Below are 18,548 nucleotides of genomic sequence, written 5' to 3' on the forward strand. Positions count from 1 at the left end.
TATCAGGGAGAATCACTTCGTAAGTTATGAATGTCTAACCACAATGCTGTACACCTGAAACTAATATAAAATTGAATGTCAACTGGAATTGAAAAATAAAGATGAAAAAAAATTCACTGTTATTCTGATTCTATCAGCACAGGTTCCTGCCTTCCAGAATTTTTTCCTTATGATCCGTTTTTCTTTATTTACTGCTGGGGCAATACCTAGATTCTGCCACAGCACTGGTCCATCCCAATGGTCCTGTTACATATATTACCTTAAGGTTGTTTATTGTATTTTTCTGCTCCAGGATACACGTAATCACAGATTTTACTTTTGTGCAGATTGGTTTTCTATTGATTCTCAGTCTTAAATATTTCTTTGGTTAATTCGTCATTTTTATTTGCCTTATTCCAACCCAGAAGAAAAGATCATCATTCTGACTTGCACCTTAAAATATTTAAGTTATAAAGAAATTTAATAGAAGGTGATCTTAAAAAGTGACTGATTCATCTTATGAAGACCACGATTTAAGTGACAAAAAATGGTATTTCCTAGGTTTAATTATTTCAATAAGATTACAAAGGATGAAAAGTGATGACTGAATTATCATTAGTGTCAATAAGGACCTCCTTAGAAAGAATATGTTGCAATTTTAGAGACTCAATATTATAACAATCTTCCTCATTTTACACATAATAACCCTTTGGTAATTAAAACTTATAGATTATATCATTATTTTTTATAGTACAGTGGGTTAAGTTAAACAGCTATTTAATTCAATGGCAAATTCAGTTAAACTATTTTCCAATGTGTAAACAAAAATAGCTGGCTGTTTAACAAAACTTTTCATTTTTTCAGCTGAAAATACAGGCATCACATATAGACGCAAAGTCAGAACAGAATCAACTGATGATCACTTTTTGACAATTATAAAGGTTTCATTCATCCCACTTAAATTCACTAAAAGAAAGTCAGATTTTGTTTTTTCTGCCTACAACTTACTTTCTTGGATTACACAGACTACTTCTTTAATCTTTTATAGTTACCTATATTCTTTTCTTCTACCCGTCGATCCTTTCATTTTATCGCTTTTTCTCTGTTTTGCACTTTCAGTGTTTAGAAAAACAAAATGGAAAAGACATCAAGCTTACCATTTCTACCAAGGATAAATATAAGAACATCCCAGCAGTAACTGTCAAGATCCAGTTTTGAACACATGGATCAGTTGATACTGAGAGGCCAGTGTACAGTCCTATGAAGGCAGTTAGAGCACTTAGGAAATTCATCAGGATGGCAATCTTAACTGGAAGTCCAGAGCTTAGGAGCACAGCAAAGTCTCCTGAAATTGAAGGAAAAAGGAAAATACAATTATCAGTTAACTGGTGATGCCTTTGGTAATGGGCTATCAGGTTGTTTCAAATTTCAGCAACTGGGACCAATTTTGTAAGATAAGCTGAATGATCAGTTATATATTTCCTTATATATTTGGAAATATATACCTATATTTCTCTAGGATTCGTAGCTAACTCATTACACCATTAGAAAATTACATTTCAAGAGCTCTATTCCTTTTACGGCTCCGAAAGATAGTACGTACAGAGAGAACGCTGACATACTCTCTAGTTACTGAGGTCCTGTGGTATTTGCAGGTTAGATAAATGCAAAATAAAGCACTTGCTATTCCCAGGTTTCTAAATCTTTTTGCCTGGAGACTTACCAGGCAAAATCGCAAGGTAGTACACATGTGGGCTTTTCTTATCGACTTATGTAGGAAATGCTTAGGGGAAAGAGAAAACTACTTAATATGAGATTTAAAAATCGTGGCAAAAGTTAATTAGAAAAACAAATTTTGCTTTTAGAAAATGTTTTAAGGCCTTAATGATTTTAGAAAAATCACATTCTCTCCTTTCGTCCAAAAAAAAAAAAAAAAAAAAAAAAAAAAAGAAGAAGAGGCTGAAATTCAATAAAGACAGACTGGGGACTGAGTTTCCTAGTGGCCGGCCTGCCGCATTTGTCACACTCCCCTGCGTTTTAGTTATAGGAGCTAAAAGTAGGACCATAAGATAGGACAGCCAGACCAAGCACATTTCAGTGGAGTCAGGAAGAACCTTGAATAAACTGTTTCAAGAGGTATGGGTCAATGATGAGTTGACAACTGGACTTCAAATAATAGACACTACACACCGGAGGGCAGAGGTAGCCCCAGGGGGCAACGTAGGTCTGAAAATAGTTGCATGAAGAGTAACTGCCAAAAGCCCTCTCACTAGGGCATGTGTGGGCCTGGGTCCAGCTTCTACTTTTTCTGGGTCTGTTTCATAAATGTTTCTATCTCATCCTGGTTCCTGGGAGGCAGGGTTTAAATTATAGCACTATTAAGATTATCCAGAAAAAGAGTCTTTTGCATATCTTCTACCATATGCCTGTCATTTCAATTTTACACTAGGCTTTAGATGTCTTGTATTAATAAGGTTGATGAAACCATGGTTTGGCTTTAATTTAAATGTTATTTTATCACGTTGGCCTATTTGCTGATATAATGGGTAAAGTTCCCCTCTTAATGTTTTTCCCACACTTACTATACAGATTTTAAAGTCCTTGCCAGAGTTCTTTAAAAGGCAGTTTCTCTGAATGACTTTCTCCCAGATAGAATTCTCTAGAATCCAAAGAGTCACTCTGGCCCTGGGAAATATCACAGGGTCTAAGTGAATTTTCTCCCAAGTTATAGGATTTTTTTTCCCTAGTTCTTTTCTGCTGATGTTTAAATAAATTGTGAAAGGAAAGCATTCATCTTTTCATCATATGCTGGAAAAGGAAGCCTAGGAAACCATAGCTAGAAATATATTATGATTTTCTCAACAAGCAAGAAACAATGATTCTACTGTCAGACTTACCCATTTCATGTGGAATTTCGTGACACAAAATAGCAATTGTCGTGGTCACTCCTGCCTCGGATGAAGATGAGAAAGCTGTTCCAATCACAAGGCCATCTGCAAAATTATGCAGGCTGTCCCCGACCAGTATCATTATTGCTAACAAGCTAATGGATTTGCCTAAAGAACCAAATAAAGGTGTGAGAAGCATTAACAGAGCACTGCATATTTCAGGAATCCTTCAGATATGACCACCTTTCCCATCCACCCTTGACCTTCTTAAATTGCATCAGATTAAGTAACCCCACTTCATTTCAGCTTTCACAATCAGCCAAGACTGGAGATGCAAATATGATAACCCACACGGCTTGGATGTTTGTTCACTGCTTTTCTAATGGGTCTAACTAATTATGAGATAAATTATGCACTGGCATTCACTATTCTATCACCTTGTCCAGCTGAATGAAGTGCCAAATGAAGAAAATAAATCTGGTTATAACCTCACAAAATACCAGCATGACCTTTCCAGGAGTGTTTTTCATAAAGCATTCTGAGATAATTTAAGAACTTACCTGCAGAATGTCATTAAAATTAAGTCTGTTTTCCAAAACTGTCCCCCTGAGTCAGACTGTCCCCAGTGTCAACCTGGGGGAGTGCATAGTCTGCCAGTGTGTGGTCATTGTGTTTTTTTGTCTAGTTGGTGCTAATGAGCTTTCCGAAGTGCTTCATTCAACTACTACCACGACAGAACCACTACCAACTCTGTTGATCCCAAAGTTAGCTTTGGAACAGTTACTTAATGTTGTTATCTTTCTGAAAATAACTTTTAGTACTAGACCAGCCTGATGTTGAACAAAACAAGGAGAAGCAGTTTGTGTGGGACTCTATTACATAATAAACATTATCTGATTGGTAGAGAGTCAATGCACTAATTTAGATCATAACAAGTTTAATTAATGGAATAATTTCGATCATAACTGGGTTCAAGTTTTTAATGCACAGAATTTCTGTTTTCAAAAACCTAACGTTGTGTATTAGTATAACACAATTATAGAGTTGGCTGACGAAGAAATATAAAAAGTATTTCAGAGATAATACTTACTCTGACAGTAAACAATCTAGGTATACCATTTGATAAGAAAATCAGTTACCATAGTCTAAAACTTCATTAATTACTCAGTTGCTGTATACTGTGTGACAGGTGTAAATAGTAGCTATTGTTACTGTTAGAAGTGAACACAGTATTCTAATAATAGTACACTCAAAAATAGGAAGAGGTTGCCTCCTGATTTCCATTATATGGTCTAAGACTGCAAGGGGACTGTATTATAATATGATTTGCTGTTTTATTTTGGAAATACAGTTGGACTCATTTCATATCCCACACCATGAAATAAGTAACTTCAGCCGAGCAAACAGCAGATATAGCCCAGACTATCAGCCAGGAGATAGTTGTTTTGACTATGTTACAAAGATGCCCCATGAATTTTGCTTCTGAAAAGCATGCTTTATTTACAATTATCACAGTGCGACTGACTTATAGCCTCTTTGTGGTTTACTAAGTCATTTTATTCCTTACTAAAAATGAGAGGATTCCAGGCAGCAGTCATAAAAACACAGACTACATATCAAATTACTGAATTCAGGGAGTTCTTATTGGCATTGCCTGGAAGCTCTCAGAATCGAATAACGCTACCAGGTCACTTGGCTGTTCCTGCCAATTTTCAGAAATAAAGCTCTTCTTTGTGAAAATATAATAAAATGAAATAATTTAAAGTAATACATTTGACAACATTGCAGCATAAAATAAATTGGATTTCCACATGCTTACATGTAGTATTGATATTAGTAACATATATTCAAATGGAAATTTTTTACTCAATTTATATTCTGCTAAGAAACAGTATTGCCTATTTTTGTTGCCTGTTATTTTATTATCACTGATTATGGGTTTCTAAATGTCAAATCATGGACATGTGACAAGCCACAAGGCAAATACACACTTTTGCATATAAGCCACTAGGAACACACTGTGCATATTAAGATAATTCAAACATTATTCAGCAGAAGAAACAACAAGCTTTCACTGGTAATTTATTCATCACAGAATTATTGATAATATTTTACCTTTCCTTATATACCTGGCAGGCGTATTGAGTTCCACGTTTCTGACTTACTAGAGATTTTTCCATGAAACATGGGCTGGACCTTGTATCATTTTGCTTTCTGTTTATTTAAATCAGACTGTGGATAGGATTTTCGCATCCTGTCTTTTGAAACACTAGCTGAGCTCCACCAATGAGGTAATATGAAACAAGTAATCAAATATTTGAAGCTAATTCAATATGTCCCTGGCAAAAGGGCAATTGAGTAATCGAATTTTGGTTTGTTCATTTTTCATTCTATATGCCAAGCTTGATATCTGAAGTCAAAAGATATGAGGCCTATAAAATATTTAAACAAGACCATGTTACTCCCTGATCTGGTATCCACTCCCTGCTCCTGTCTGTGCAGATCCTCCTTTCCTCTTTTTTCTTTCAAAAAACAAAGAAACAAACAAATGTTTATTGTAGGCCTACTAGGTGCCAGGCATTCTAAAATTTCTCATGAAACTGAAGATTTGGAAGGAACAATTGTGCTAACGATGTCCTGAAAGCAGAACTATATAGACTATATAATTACATATTTTGAATCAAATAAATTACAAGAGTTAATATATCTAACGCATTTAGAATGGTGATTGGTACAATCATGGGTGTTCTTATCAATATTCATAGCACCAACCACATTGCAAACTAGAGATAAAGACCATTCTTATTTTTATTCTCCATTGCATATACAGTGCCAGAAATATGGCACATCTTCAAACATTTCTTGAATGAATGAAAGAAGGTGAGAAAACATGGATGCATGCATAAATGAATGATCACAAAGAAGCTGTTGGTGAATTTGCATTTCCTTAGGTCCTCCATGTTGGAGCTTACTACCTATGTAATCTTGGGCAATGACTTATCCTAAAAATTGGTTTCTTCATTTGTATAATTTGGATAACATTCTTACTTCACTAAATGTAGAAGGATTAAATGAGGTAATCCACGTCTAGTTTTTAACACTGTGGCTGGCATATAATAACTGTTAAATGAATGGAAGCCATTTTTATTATTGGGTAATTAACTCATTATGATAGAATAGGAATAACTAATCATAGCTGTTTAACATTAAAACATTGGGAAATTGTGTCACAAAAGAGTAATATAAATCAGAAAAATGGGGCAAAGATTCAGGAGCAACTGATGAAAGCCAAAAGAGACCAAAGAAAACATTCCAAGAATTATTCAGAAACATAAGCAAGAAGGAATAAATTCCTATTGAAAATCAGTAAATTAAATTCAGAAATAGGGAAAGGCATAGAAATAAATTTATACAAATTAATTATACAAATTATACAAAATGAATTGTACCAATTAATTATAGATTAAAATGTTTATAATGAGGTATCATAGATTTGAACTCCATCATCTTAATGACAATATTACAAATGAGATAGACATTTGTGATCAATTTTTAGAAGACTGTAATAGAAGACAAAAAAAAAAAAAACAACAAAAAAAACCAATCATGTCTTCAGACTTCATAGGAAGTGAAAAGCTCAATCATCACGCAAACATGATTTTAAAGGAGCTCTGATAACCACTTATATATTTACATTACTTGAAGTTTTTAGATCAGTTTTAAGCAATTGTAGAATACAAAATTTTTAAAGAATGGAGTAAAATTGATATGAATGGTGTGTTTGAAAGACTGATAGGAATGAGTCTTTATTAAAAATTCTATTGTAAAGGTTGTAATAATGAAATACATACCCAGTATGAAATTTATATGGTTTTGACACATTTATTTTAAAGCAGACATCACTTTTTTCTATGGCATTTTCTAAATTTAATGTTTAGCTTTTTTTAGTGGGTACTCACCTTTTCTGTTGGAAGCTGTAATAGTGCCTATAGGAATTTCAGCTGCCTGGAAATCTTCTGGTCCTTTCTATTTTAAATTAAAAATAATAATAATAAATGATGAAAGATCTGCAATAGCCATCATTTTACTAGCAAATGAAACATCTGAAGTTATGTTGATTTTTAAAAGATATTGTAATACTTTTTGGAGAGAATATTGTAGAGATTGTAGAGAATATTACCATGTTTCCCCCAAAATAAGACCTAGCCGGACAATCAGCTCTAATGAGTCTTTTGGAGCAAAAATTCATATAAGACCTGGTATTATATTATATTATATTATATTAATTATATTATAAAGACCCAGTCCTATATTATAGTAAAATAAGACTGGGTCTTATATTAATTTTTGCTCCAAAAGAAGCATTAGAGCTGATGGTACGGCAAGATCTCATTTTCCAGGAAACAGGGTAGAACTTCTAGATAAACAAATATAGAAAGTAGGGCTGAGAGTGAGTCTGCAAGCATGCTTTTGTACTATGTGCATTGAGATAAAAATAGCACTCCTATGTAGATCAGTCTCTCATAGAGTGCTAGAAGCTACCGAGACAGTCTGTAATTCAGACTTCTAAATAATGTAAGCCTTCTGAAACCCAAAAATTGAAAAAGAAAAAAAAGATTCTTGATTCTTGACCTAATTTGGTCTTCTCCTGTATAGTGGGTTGTGACCTGATCTCTAAGCAGATCATGCATTGTGGATGGAGAAGTACCCCATGCCAACCCAGCACCTCATTTCACGCATCGTAGGATAATACTGTTTTTGTTGCTTTGCCAGTCAGTAAAAGAAGCTTGATGATTAAGAAAGATCAACAGACTTACAAGAGACAAATATACTAACAATTTTAAAGTCTTCTCATCCTTTCATATGACAGGAAAGTGAGATTTTGAAGTTGACATCTATAATATGAGTTAAGATTACGTGATTTATTTCAGAGACTGACTCACGGTTCAATTTCTGGGAAGTCACCTCCCCTCCTTATGCCTCAGATTCTTATTCTATTACATGAGAAGAATACTTTTTATCTGCCTTTTGAATATGTTCTTTTAAAAGCATGTTCATATAATTCTATCATCCAAAATTGTGGAGACACAAATTTAATGTGTAATGTAAACATCTTTTTTTTTTTAAATGTAAAACAGAGAAAGTAAACTTAAAGTGCACGTGTTGGAATAATAGCAGCTATTCAAAAGATGTAATGACAGGCTATTTTTGGAAAAAAGGATGCTGAGAAGGTAGGACCTGTCAGATATAGGATTAGAGGAAGAAGACAGCCTCTTGCCTGAAATTGGGGGATCTAGAAATAAACAAAAGTATGATCTTTTTACATTATATCAAAAGCCTGATTGTAATCAAAAAGCCCCAGAGTTCCATTAAAACACAGGAGTTCAAATATTTATTTTAGAATTTTTTTTCCCAAAAAGCTATATATTGTCACACTATGTAAAGTCTTTTAGAGGCAAACATCCATGATTCCTTGTTGATTGAAAGGAACTGTAAGTTCCCCTCCTTCCTGAAAAACCGGAAATTGAGCCAAATGGTCCTTAAAGTTCATATTATTTCTATTTGCTTAGGTTGATCTTGCATCTTAAATAACAAAAGAAAGAGTGACTATATTATTAATGAGCTAAAATATTCAAATACAACAAAACTCATTAAGTTAGCATCAGAGATTTGCTTCTGTGCATCTTGGTGTTATGGACCTGTCATTCAAATAGAAGGAACAAGGTCATCATTAGAGTGATTTTAAAACTAATCTCAGTCTGAAGTTAACTTTTTTCAAATTACATATGAAGAATCTAAACAATAAACACTACACGGCTTTCAAAATTGTGTTTTTAAAGGAAATTTTTTGGTTCTTATCGCTGAGTTATCTCTAGCTCTTCAGTCTACTGCCTTCTATTTCGCTGTGTTAATGTCTCAGAAGGAGCTTACTTATCTCTACTTAGTTAGGGACCTATCCACTGTAAACCCCTACCCCAAAGCCATGGTTATAAGGAGGCAAGTTTTCTCACTATCATATATTCCTTTCGTAGTTCTTCTGTCCCTTTATTTGTTACTTTGATAATTAGAATGGGAATATTGTTTGCAATCTGACTGGAGGTTGTGTTCGGAGAATTCATGTGGAACATTTTTGTCACGGAAAATTCAATGTAACAAAGGCCCTTAAGCTATGAGACATCTCATTGAATAGAATAGGTTCTCTCCTGCATTGTGACGTGAACACCCACTCCTGGATGCCCTAACTAATTCCTTGTTCAACATTTATTTGCACCCACCTAGCCATGGCTAAGGATTACTCAGAATGGAAAACTAAAGGTCAAGTGGTTTATAAAAACTGATAAACAGAAGGATCAAGTTGCTGCATATTTTGTCAATCTGAGTCATACGTGTTTCAAAGTAGTGCAGAAAGCAATGATTTAAGTCTGTGGAAAATGCTTTCTATTCTTTAAAACAGGTGTGTGGCAAAGTTTTCCAAACTATTTATTATAGTTGAGAATAGACAAATCACAAGTGGAATCTGTATCAACCCTACTGATTTTTATCTGTTCATCCAGGAATGAAAGAAAGAAGGTAATCAAACCAGTAAAATACTTCAGGTCAGTAACCTACCAACTGGATAGTTGAAGCAGATTTGCTTTTGCTTGACTGGTCACTTAAGTCAGAGTTGAGTGCAAGATGGTGGGAATGTCCCACAGGCCCATTAACCAATGACACGTCCTGCTGGATGAGGATGGTTGAAAATTAGTGCTGAATCCAGAAAAACACAGATGCAGCCTTTTGTCAGTTCCACGGTTCTGTTAACAGTTTGCATATTGGCCAGAGTGGTGGTGACACAAAAAGAGCAATGGGAGGATTTCATCATTAAAAAATTACTTGCTAAAATGTCTCCCCTCAAAAAAAGAACAGGACTGCTCTGAACCAACAACCATTCAAAGCATATTCAGAAAGCTTTAACAATGCAACTCAAAAAATGTCTGGTTATGATTTGAAAAGGCTTAAACAGTGGTGTTTTTATATTGTCTTTAATATTTTTTATTTTTCAATTACAGTTGGCATACAATATTATATTAGTTTCAGGTGTACAACATAGTGATTAGACAGACATCCACAGAACTCATGAAGTGATCACCCCAATAAATCTAGTACCTATCTGACACCATACATAGATATTACAATATTATTGACTATATTCTATATGCTGTACTTTACATCCCCATAACTGTTTTTATAACTGGCAATGTGCACATCTTAATCCTTTCCCTTTCTCACCCACCTCCTAAACCCCCTCGTATCTGACAACCATCAAAATATTCTCTGTATCTACAAGTTTGTTTCTGTTTTGTTTATTTTGTTTTTTAGATTTCACATTTATATTGTCTTTTTTATTTACTACAAAATTAAATTTTGAATTCTTTCTGATGACGGTATCAAAAGGATAATCATTGAAACTGTACTGCACCCTGTAACGACTAAATTATTAGGTTGGTGCAAAAGTAATTGAGGTTTAAAAGGTTAAAAGTAATGGCAAAAACTACAGCAATCAGACAAAAAAAAGAAATAAAAGGCATCCAAATTGGTAAGGAGGAAGTAAAATTATCATTATATGCAGATGATATGATACTATATAGAGAGAACCCTAAAGACTCCACCAACAAACTATTAGAGCTGATAGATGAATCTAGTAAAGTAGCAGGATACAAAATTAATATTCAGAAATCAGTTGCATTTGTATATACCAACAATAAAACATCAGAAGGAGAAATTAAAAAGCAATCTCATTTACAATTGCTTCAAAGACTATAAAATACCTGGGAATAAATTTAACCAAAGAAGTAAAAGATCTGTACTCAGAAAATTATAAGACACTGAAGAAAGAAATGAAAGAAGATACAAATAGATGGAAACACATACCATGTTCATGAATAGGAAGAATTAATATAGTTAAAATGTCCATACTGCCTAAGGCAATATACGTATTCAATGCAATTCCTAACAAACTACCAACAACGTTTTTCACAGAAATAGAACACATAATCCTAAAATTTATATGGGACCATAAAAGATGCCGGATAGCCTCAGCAATCTTGAGAAATAAGAACAAAGTAGGAGGTATAACAATACCTGACATCAAATTATACTACAAAGCTACAGTAATCAAAACAGCATGGTACTGGCACAAAAACAGACACTTAGGTCAATGGAACAGAATAGAGAGTCCAGAAATAAATCCATGCCTATATGGCCGTTTAATCTACGACAATGGAAGCAAGAATCTATAATGGGGTAAAGACAGTCTATTCAATAAATGGTGCTGAGAAACCTGGACAGACACATGCAAAAAAATGAAGCTGGACCACCTCCTTACACCATATACAAAAATAAATTCAAAATGGCTTAAAGACTTAAATGTAAGATATGAAACCATAAAATACCTAGAAGAAAATATAGAAAGAAACTTCACAGACATTACCCGGAGTAAGATTTTTACTGATATATCCCCTCGCGCGAGGGAAGAGAAAAAATAAACATGTGGGATTACATCAAACTAAAAAGTTATTCACAGCAAAGAAAACCATCAATAAAACAAAAAGGGATCCTACTGAATGGGAAAAGATATTTGCCAATGATATATCTGATAAGGGGTTAATATCACAAATCTATACAAAACTCACTCAACTCAACTCCAAAAAAACAAATAACCCAATTAAAAAATGGGCAGAGGACATGAAGAGACATTTTTCTTAAAAGGACTTACAGATGGCAAACAGACATATAAAGAAATGCTCAACCTCACTAACCATCAGAAAAATGCAAGTAAAAATCACCGTGAGATACCACCTCACCCCAGTCAAATGGCTATCATCAATAAATCAACAAACAACAGGTGCTGGCACGGATGTGGAGAAAAGGGAACGTTTGTGCACTGTTGGTGGGATTGCAGATTGGTGCAGCCACTATGGAAAACAGTATGGAGGTATCTCAGAAATCTGAAAATGGAACTACCTTATGATCCAGCAATTCCACTCCTAGGTATCTATCCGGAGAAATCCAAACCTCCAATTCAAAAATCTTTATGCACTCCTATGTTTATTGCAGCACTATACACAATAGCCAAGACATGGAAACAACCGAAATGCCCATCGGTAGATGACTGGATTAAGAAGCTGTGGTACATTTATACAATGGAGTATTACGCAGCCATAAAGAAGAAAGAAATCTTACCATTTGCAACAACATGGATGGACCTAGAGAACATTATGTCAAGTGAAATAAGTCAGACAGAGAAAGACAAATATCATATGATCTCACTTATATGCAGAATCTAAAGAAAAGAATAAGTGAATGAACTAATCAGAAACAGTTTTGGAGACAAAGAGGAAAAACTGAGGGTTGCTAGATGGGCAGGGGGGTGGGGATAAGGGGGAAGTTGAGGGGATTAGAAAACAGTCAGTAACCACAAGATGGCCACTGGGTTTGGAAAATTAATTTGGGGAACGTAATTAATAATGTTGTAAAGTTTTGTAGGGTATCCGATGGACACGTGTCCCATTTGGGTGACCACCTCAGGGATGATGTAGATGCCTGATCACTGCACTGTACACCTGAAGCTAAACAATAATGAATGTCAACTATAATTATATATATATATGTATATATGTATATATATACTTACAAAAAGCAGAGTACAGCACTAAGAATAGAGACAGTGGAAATGTAATGGCTCTGTGCGATGTCAGAGGGATATTGGAATGAGGGAGAGGGGTTCACACAGTGTGAGGGATAAATGATAAACATCTAAGTATTACTTTGTCGTGTGCACTGGAAACTAATTTTAAAAAATCATTAAAAGAAACTACAATTACTTTTGATCCAACCTAATAATATCTCTAGAAATGTATTCATCAATTAAAGCATTTATAGCTTCTAAAATATGCACGTTCTTTTTATTTTATACAGTAGCATGAATCTTGAAATTATGTTCTTAAAACTCATTTTAAGTTCCCTGACAAGTTCAAGGACAATCTGAACAAACTAGATTTTTAGATGGTCAGAATCGATTTCATTCATTTCCATCCTGGTTAAACATCCAACTATTCCACATAGGTTGATATGTTGACTTTGTAATTTAGTTTATGCAGTCTAGGAATGCTGATCTATTGTGTATAAATGCTGATCTATTATTGTTTTTTGTGCTGTTGAGATTTTGTGGAAGTTAAGTACCTAAAATTCTAAAGCAGAGTCATGATCGAAGTTCGCTGTCCTAATTTTCAATTACTATAGCATCCTGGCTTGGGCCTCCAGCCAAAGAACAACCATGCTTCATTAAAACAGAAATTCTTTTACAGGATTTTGTTTAAAACCTGTTTGTTATGAAAAGTTTCAAATATACAGAAAAGCTGAAAGAACTGTAATGTGAACACTCAGATTACTGACTTCTTCCTACCATTGGCATTTGGTTATATCTATTTTTGTCACACATCTATCCATCTATCATCTCTCTACCCACCCACAAAACCGTCTTTTTTTGATTCATAGAATAGAATTTTTGAATAAATTTACAAATGATAATAAACAGGGGCTGATATTTGAAAAGACTACTAAAGTCTGAGCTGAGTATAAGCATTATATGTTATGTGAACATAGACCGTCAGGGATAGGTAAAAAACCATACGTTCTACAAAGCCCCAATACTTTGTAAAGAAAACTTGCTTTATTTTAATCTCCTGGAGTCTTTCATAAGTGTTTACCTTTTTAACCATTCCACCAAAGAGTTCATCTATTTTCTTATAGGATAATGTGTACGAGCAAAAATAATAAAATAAAATAAAATAAAATAAGCCACACTGTATTTTATGCATCATATACATAGAAATTGATCAAATACAAGCACGAGGAAAGCAATGATTCAAGCTACAGAAAAAGATCTGTCACAAATAACATCCCTGAACTTCTTTTAAGTGCCCTGAGAATAGAAAATAATGAGTAATTTTGTGAATTTTCAAAATTTTTGTTTGCTTGTTTATTTGTTGTTGGTTAGGAAAGACATTTGGAACAATGATTAGTAGCTAGGCTCTGGGCCCCCTCACTCTCAGGCGTGAAGTAGTCTCCTGTTTCTAAACTAGCCAGAAGGTCAAATAGCAGGTTGTAACAAGGACATCAATGGTTCAGCAACAGATGTTTGAAAAATTAATAACCATACTTACAGAGTAGCTGCCAGTCAGAATGACCTGTGTATTTTGGAAATCAGAGACCCCTCTCTTACACAGACAACTTCATGAAGATGTCAATTTTGGATAAGTACTTTCTCAATAAAAAATGAATATTATGAAGCCCTACAGCAAAGGATAAATAAAATTTAAAATATACCTTGGGACTTGGTGATACAAGAAGAATAAAACATTTTTCTATCAAGAAAAATCCATGGATGCCTCCAATTAATCCCAACAGTTTCCAAATGTGACCTTTGCTTTCATGGAAATGTCCAGACTCTGAGGCTTCCTGCTTATGTAAACCAAGAACCTAAAAAAATAAAAATAAAAAAGAGAGAGAGAGGCATAAAAAAATAACTTTCGATGACTTAAGTATTAATTAGTAGTTTCCATGTTGAATATACTCGACTTTCATTCCAGAGAACCTCATGACAACTTCTGAAAACATTCAAAGCCCAGTGTGCTTTTAAATATATAAATACTTCTGAGATAGGATTTAATCACAGTAAAAGAAAATGTGTACAAGAGAAAAGAAGGGAGAGCTTTGAGTAGTTTCTACTAATGAACAGAATAAAGCCTAAACTTATTTCAGTAAGTGGCCTAAAGTTTCATACATTCTCAGTCATTTAGCTGAATATTTTTTTCAGGAGTTCAATGTGTATCTGTTCACAGCAGTGTCTTATAACAATCAATCTATTTTATATCCAGAACAAATATAAAGATTCATTTCATCTGGAGTTTATTGTCCCATTGCTCCATTGCAATTAAAGAACACTTTTAATAAATGTCCCAAGAAGTCAGAAATCCACCTGAAAGATATTTTTCCATCGCGTGCATACTGTATACCCACCAATACTGTCAGCAGTCTACGACACAAAAGATATAAGAAGCATAAAAAAGATATAAAAAGCATTAGGAATTTTCCTCTAGTGACTCGTCCCATTGGTTGACTCATTCAAATAGTTGACTTCATGATTTCTTGTGAGCTAGTAAATTGTTATGTACCATATCACGTCCCCAGGAGAGGCAGTTTGGAAAATTGCTCAGTGGTTACCACATTTGGATATTAATGACCATTACATTAAAAAGAGGAAGAAATTATATGTGTATATAGTATATGTGTATATATGTGTATATACATATACGTAGATATTTACGTGTGTATATATATATATATATGCACACACAAGTACACGAGTGAATATGTACACTGAGTTTATGCACATAATTAAAAACCAACATATGTTAGTCAATTTTTCTTCTGGTAAAAACATTAAATGATACCCACCTAATATTTATAACTATCATTATTTCAGAAAATAAAGAAAATTGTAATATCATAAAACAGGAGGAAAAAATCCACAAGCTCAGAATAAAATGTAGGTTTATAAGTTGAATAAAGTTAGTTAAAAAAGGAAATCAAGACCATGACTTCTTTTTCTCATTTCTGTGCCGTCCTTTGAACACCTATCATAGAAAATATCCAAGAACCACTGATTTTTCTAGCTTTCCACCATATTTGTACTGGATCATTCTTCCTCTTCCCAATAGTTTTTGCCCTTGTCTCTTTCCTCAAGTAAAGCAACTGCCTTCCAAATTTCATGAAATCCAGCTAATCTTTTATGTTTTCCTCCGTAACACAGTCTCTGCAGAGTCTCTGCAGAGCCACTTGTTAGTCCCAGTTGCCCCCAAATCCTCCAGCTAACTTGAGCTGTGTGCTCCCCCATTAGGGGAGACCCAGTAAGCTTTAAGGTCCTTTTTCTGTTTCCCAGGATCCTGGAAATAAACAGCTCTGTAGCCACTGTGGTGACCTAGAAAAAGGCCTCGGCTACCGCCTCAAGCCAATAAGCTCTGAACTATTTCCAGAAAATTAGATTACAAGGGAAATTAAAACGAATAATGGTTTGTTTCATTTCTCCAATGCTCACTTTTCAGTTTTCAAAACATCTAATAACTATTGAGCCTCTAAGCAACAAGAGTGACCCTGTAGGAAATTGCCAGAGGCTTGTGGAAATTTTTAATATCTCAGCCTTGGTGAGAGGGAGGGATCATTTGTCCATCATTATCCGCCATAAGAGATTTCAGAGGAAATAGATGCTCTCATCTGAAGACCCTTCTGCCTAAACTCTTTTGCATCTCAGGCCGTAGTCCTTTCATTTTTGACAAATAAAGAACCTCAAAGACTTCAACAGAACCAGCTTCCTGGTGCTCACATTTTTCTTTAGAAAAATTTAGACGCTCTTAGTTGGGCAAGAATGAGAAATTCATTTTGATGGTTCAAATGCAGAAAGGTTAATGATAGTGCTATTACAGAAGTAAGGGCAAAGTCAGAGTATGAACATGGGATAATGAAGCACCGAGAAACGAGCCACCCCAGGAAACCATTACCACTCAAGGCTGAAAGGGCAAAGGTTGGAAGTAATGTTACTGGAGCTCAGTGAGAGGTGGAGCTGGGGAGAAGGCCTCCATGGGGGTTGCAGGACTGCAGGTAGGTAATCAGCTGCTTCTCAAGCAAGTACCAGAGCCAGGAGAGAACTAGGCAGAAATACCCCTGCTGCTCTCTCCTCCTACCCTGACTTTCGGTTGCGCCTCCCATTGGCTGAACCCAAACCACAATCCATCCTGCAAGGGAGCTGAGGCGATGCAATCTTCTGGGGCACAAAAAGCAGCAGAGGAGGGCAGAGAATGGGATGGATGTGGTTTGGGGGTAACTGGAGAAAAACCAATGCAACGTCTTATAGCCCATTCATTTTCTTTTACAGGTAATTAGTAGATGTTTCATGAATTTTTCTTAATAGGAATCTATATCTGATCACCTTTCTTTATTTCAAAAAAATAAGAATATCATAGGGTGAATGTAATGACCAGTCATCTATTTTCTCCTACAAGTGCTTTGGGAGAATAATATTCACTGCCATGCAAACATTGGCCACTGTATCTATTAATATCATCCAACTCACTGAAATTTTGCATAAACACCTCCAGTGGCTTACTGTAAAGAGAAATTAGAAACACTCTGTGTGAAACAGAAAGCAGCAGCTTACCTCAGGGATAAGGTGGAGCAGAGCATCCCCAGAGAGTGTCCCAACAGCCAGGCCCACAAACAGCTGTAAAATAAGGCTGTAGTTCTCTTCACATCTGTGGAAAAGGATCAGTGTGGTCCCAAGCATGGAGCCCAGCGTGAGCAGCGTCACAGCCGCTGTGCTGTAGCCGTATTCTAAGTCAGAAGGAGATTGCGAAGCAGTCAGTGCTCATCTCCCTCTGTGGTGCCTCAGCTAGTGAAAACGCCAAAAGAATCCATCTTACAGTACAGCTGACAGGGATATCAAATTGTTTTATCAGAGTTGTACTGGGCAAAAGGTTTTCATTGTTAAGGAAAAGAAAGATTTTCACCAAATAACCCCATTGGTTTAAAGTTACCCAGATGACGTCTTATTAAAAATCTCTGTGGCAAGATTTCACTCTTTTTTATGGCTGAGTAATATTCTACTGTAGCTATGAAGTCTGACAATTAAGTTCGCAAACTTTGTTGCAACAATGTTGCTAACGTTTTTTTGATATCAGAGGGAGTATTCATTATGAATTTGCACCAACTAGACAAACAGTTAACCAAGTTTACTATTTGGAAGTGCTGTGTGAAAAAGTTAGACGACCTGAACTTTTCGCCAACAATTCATGGGTCTTGCATCACGACAATGCACCAGCTCACACGGCACTGTCTGTGAAGGAGTTGCTGTTCAGTAAACAAATAACTGTATTGGAACACCCTCCCTACTCACCTGATCTGGCCCCCAATGATTTCTTTCTTTATCAGAAGATAAAGGAAATATTGAAAGGAAGACATTTTGATGACATTAAGGACATCAAGGGTAATACAACGACAGCTCTGATGGCCATTCCAGAAAAAGAGTACCAAAGTTGTTTTGAAGGGTGGACTAGGTGCTGGCATCGGTGCATAGCTTCCCAAGGGGAGTACTTCGAAGATGACTCTAGTGATATTCAGCAATGAGGTATGTAGCACTTTTTCTAGGATGAGTTCACGAACTTCATTGTCTGACCTTGTATTTACCATATCTTCTTTATCCAGTCTATTGATGAGCACTTGGGTTGCTGCCATATCTTGGCTATTGTAAATAGTACTGCAGTGAACATTGGGGTGCATATATCTTTTTGAATTACCATATTTCACCCAAAATAAGGCGCAGCCGGACCATTGGCTCTAATGTGTCTTTTAGAGCAAAAATTAATATAAGACCCAGTATTATATTATATTATATTATATCATATTATATTATATTATACCCAGTATTATAGTAAAATAAGACCGGGTCTTATATTAACTTTTGCTCCAAAGGACACATTAGAGCAGATGGTCCAGCTAGGTCTTATTTTCGGAGAAACACGGTAGTGTTTTGGATTTCTTTGGGTAACTATCCAGAAGCAGAATTGCTGGATCATAAGGTAGTTGTAT

At 35.2% G+C, this 18,548-nt stretch overlaps 1 protein-coding gene across 3 annotated transcripts in view; it reads right to left on the reverse strand.

The window, feature by feature from the left end:
• Positions 1-18,548, reverse strand: part of SLC39A12 (solute carrier family 39 member 12) — a 72,396-nt gene that overhangs the window by 23,957 nt on the left and 29,891 nt on the right. For 2 of the 3 annotated variants that reach the window (XM_081033779.1, XM_081033777.1), the window contains 6 exons: positions 17,122-17,294; positions 14,235-14,387; positions 9,477-9,587; positions 6,827-6,893; positions 2,877-3,035; positions 1,137-1,324 (listed from right to left, as the gene is read on the reverse strand). In XM_081033779.1, the coding sequence (XP_080889905.1) occupies positions 1,137-1,324; positions 2,877-3,035; positions 6,827-6,893; positions 9,477-9,587; positions 14,235-14,387; positions 17,122-17,294 (851 nt within the window). The remainder of the gene's footprint in view (positions 1-1,136; positions 1,325-2,876; positions 3,036-6,826; positions 6,894-9,476; positions 9,588-14,234; positions 14,388-17,121; positions 17,295-18,548) is intronic. The other variant, XM_081033778.1, reaches the window with a different exon arrangement.

Source organism: Rhinolophus hipposideros (genome assembly GCF_964194185.1).
Source record: "Rhinolophus hipposideros genome assembly, chromosome: 1".
Classification (NCBI taxonomy): domain Eukaryota; kingdom Metazoa; phylum Chordata; class Mammalia; order Chiroptera; family Rhinolophidae; genus Rhinolophus; species Rhinolophus hipposideros.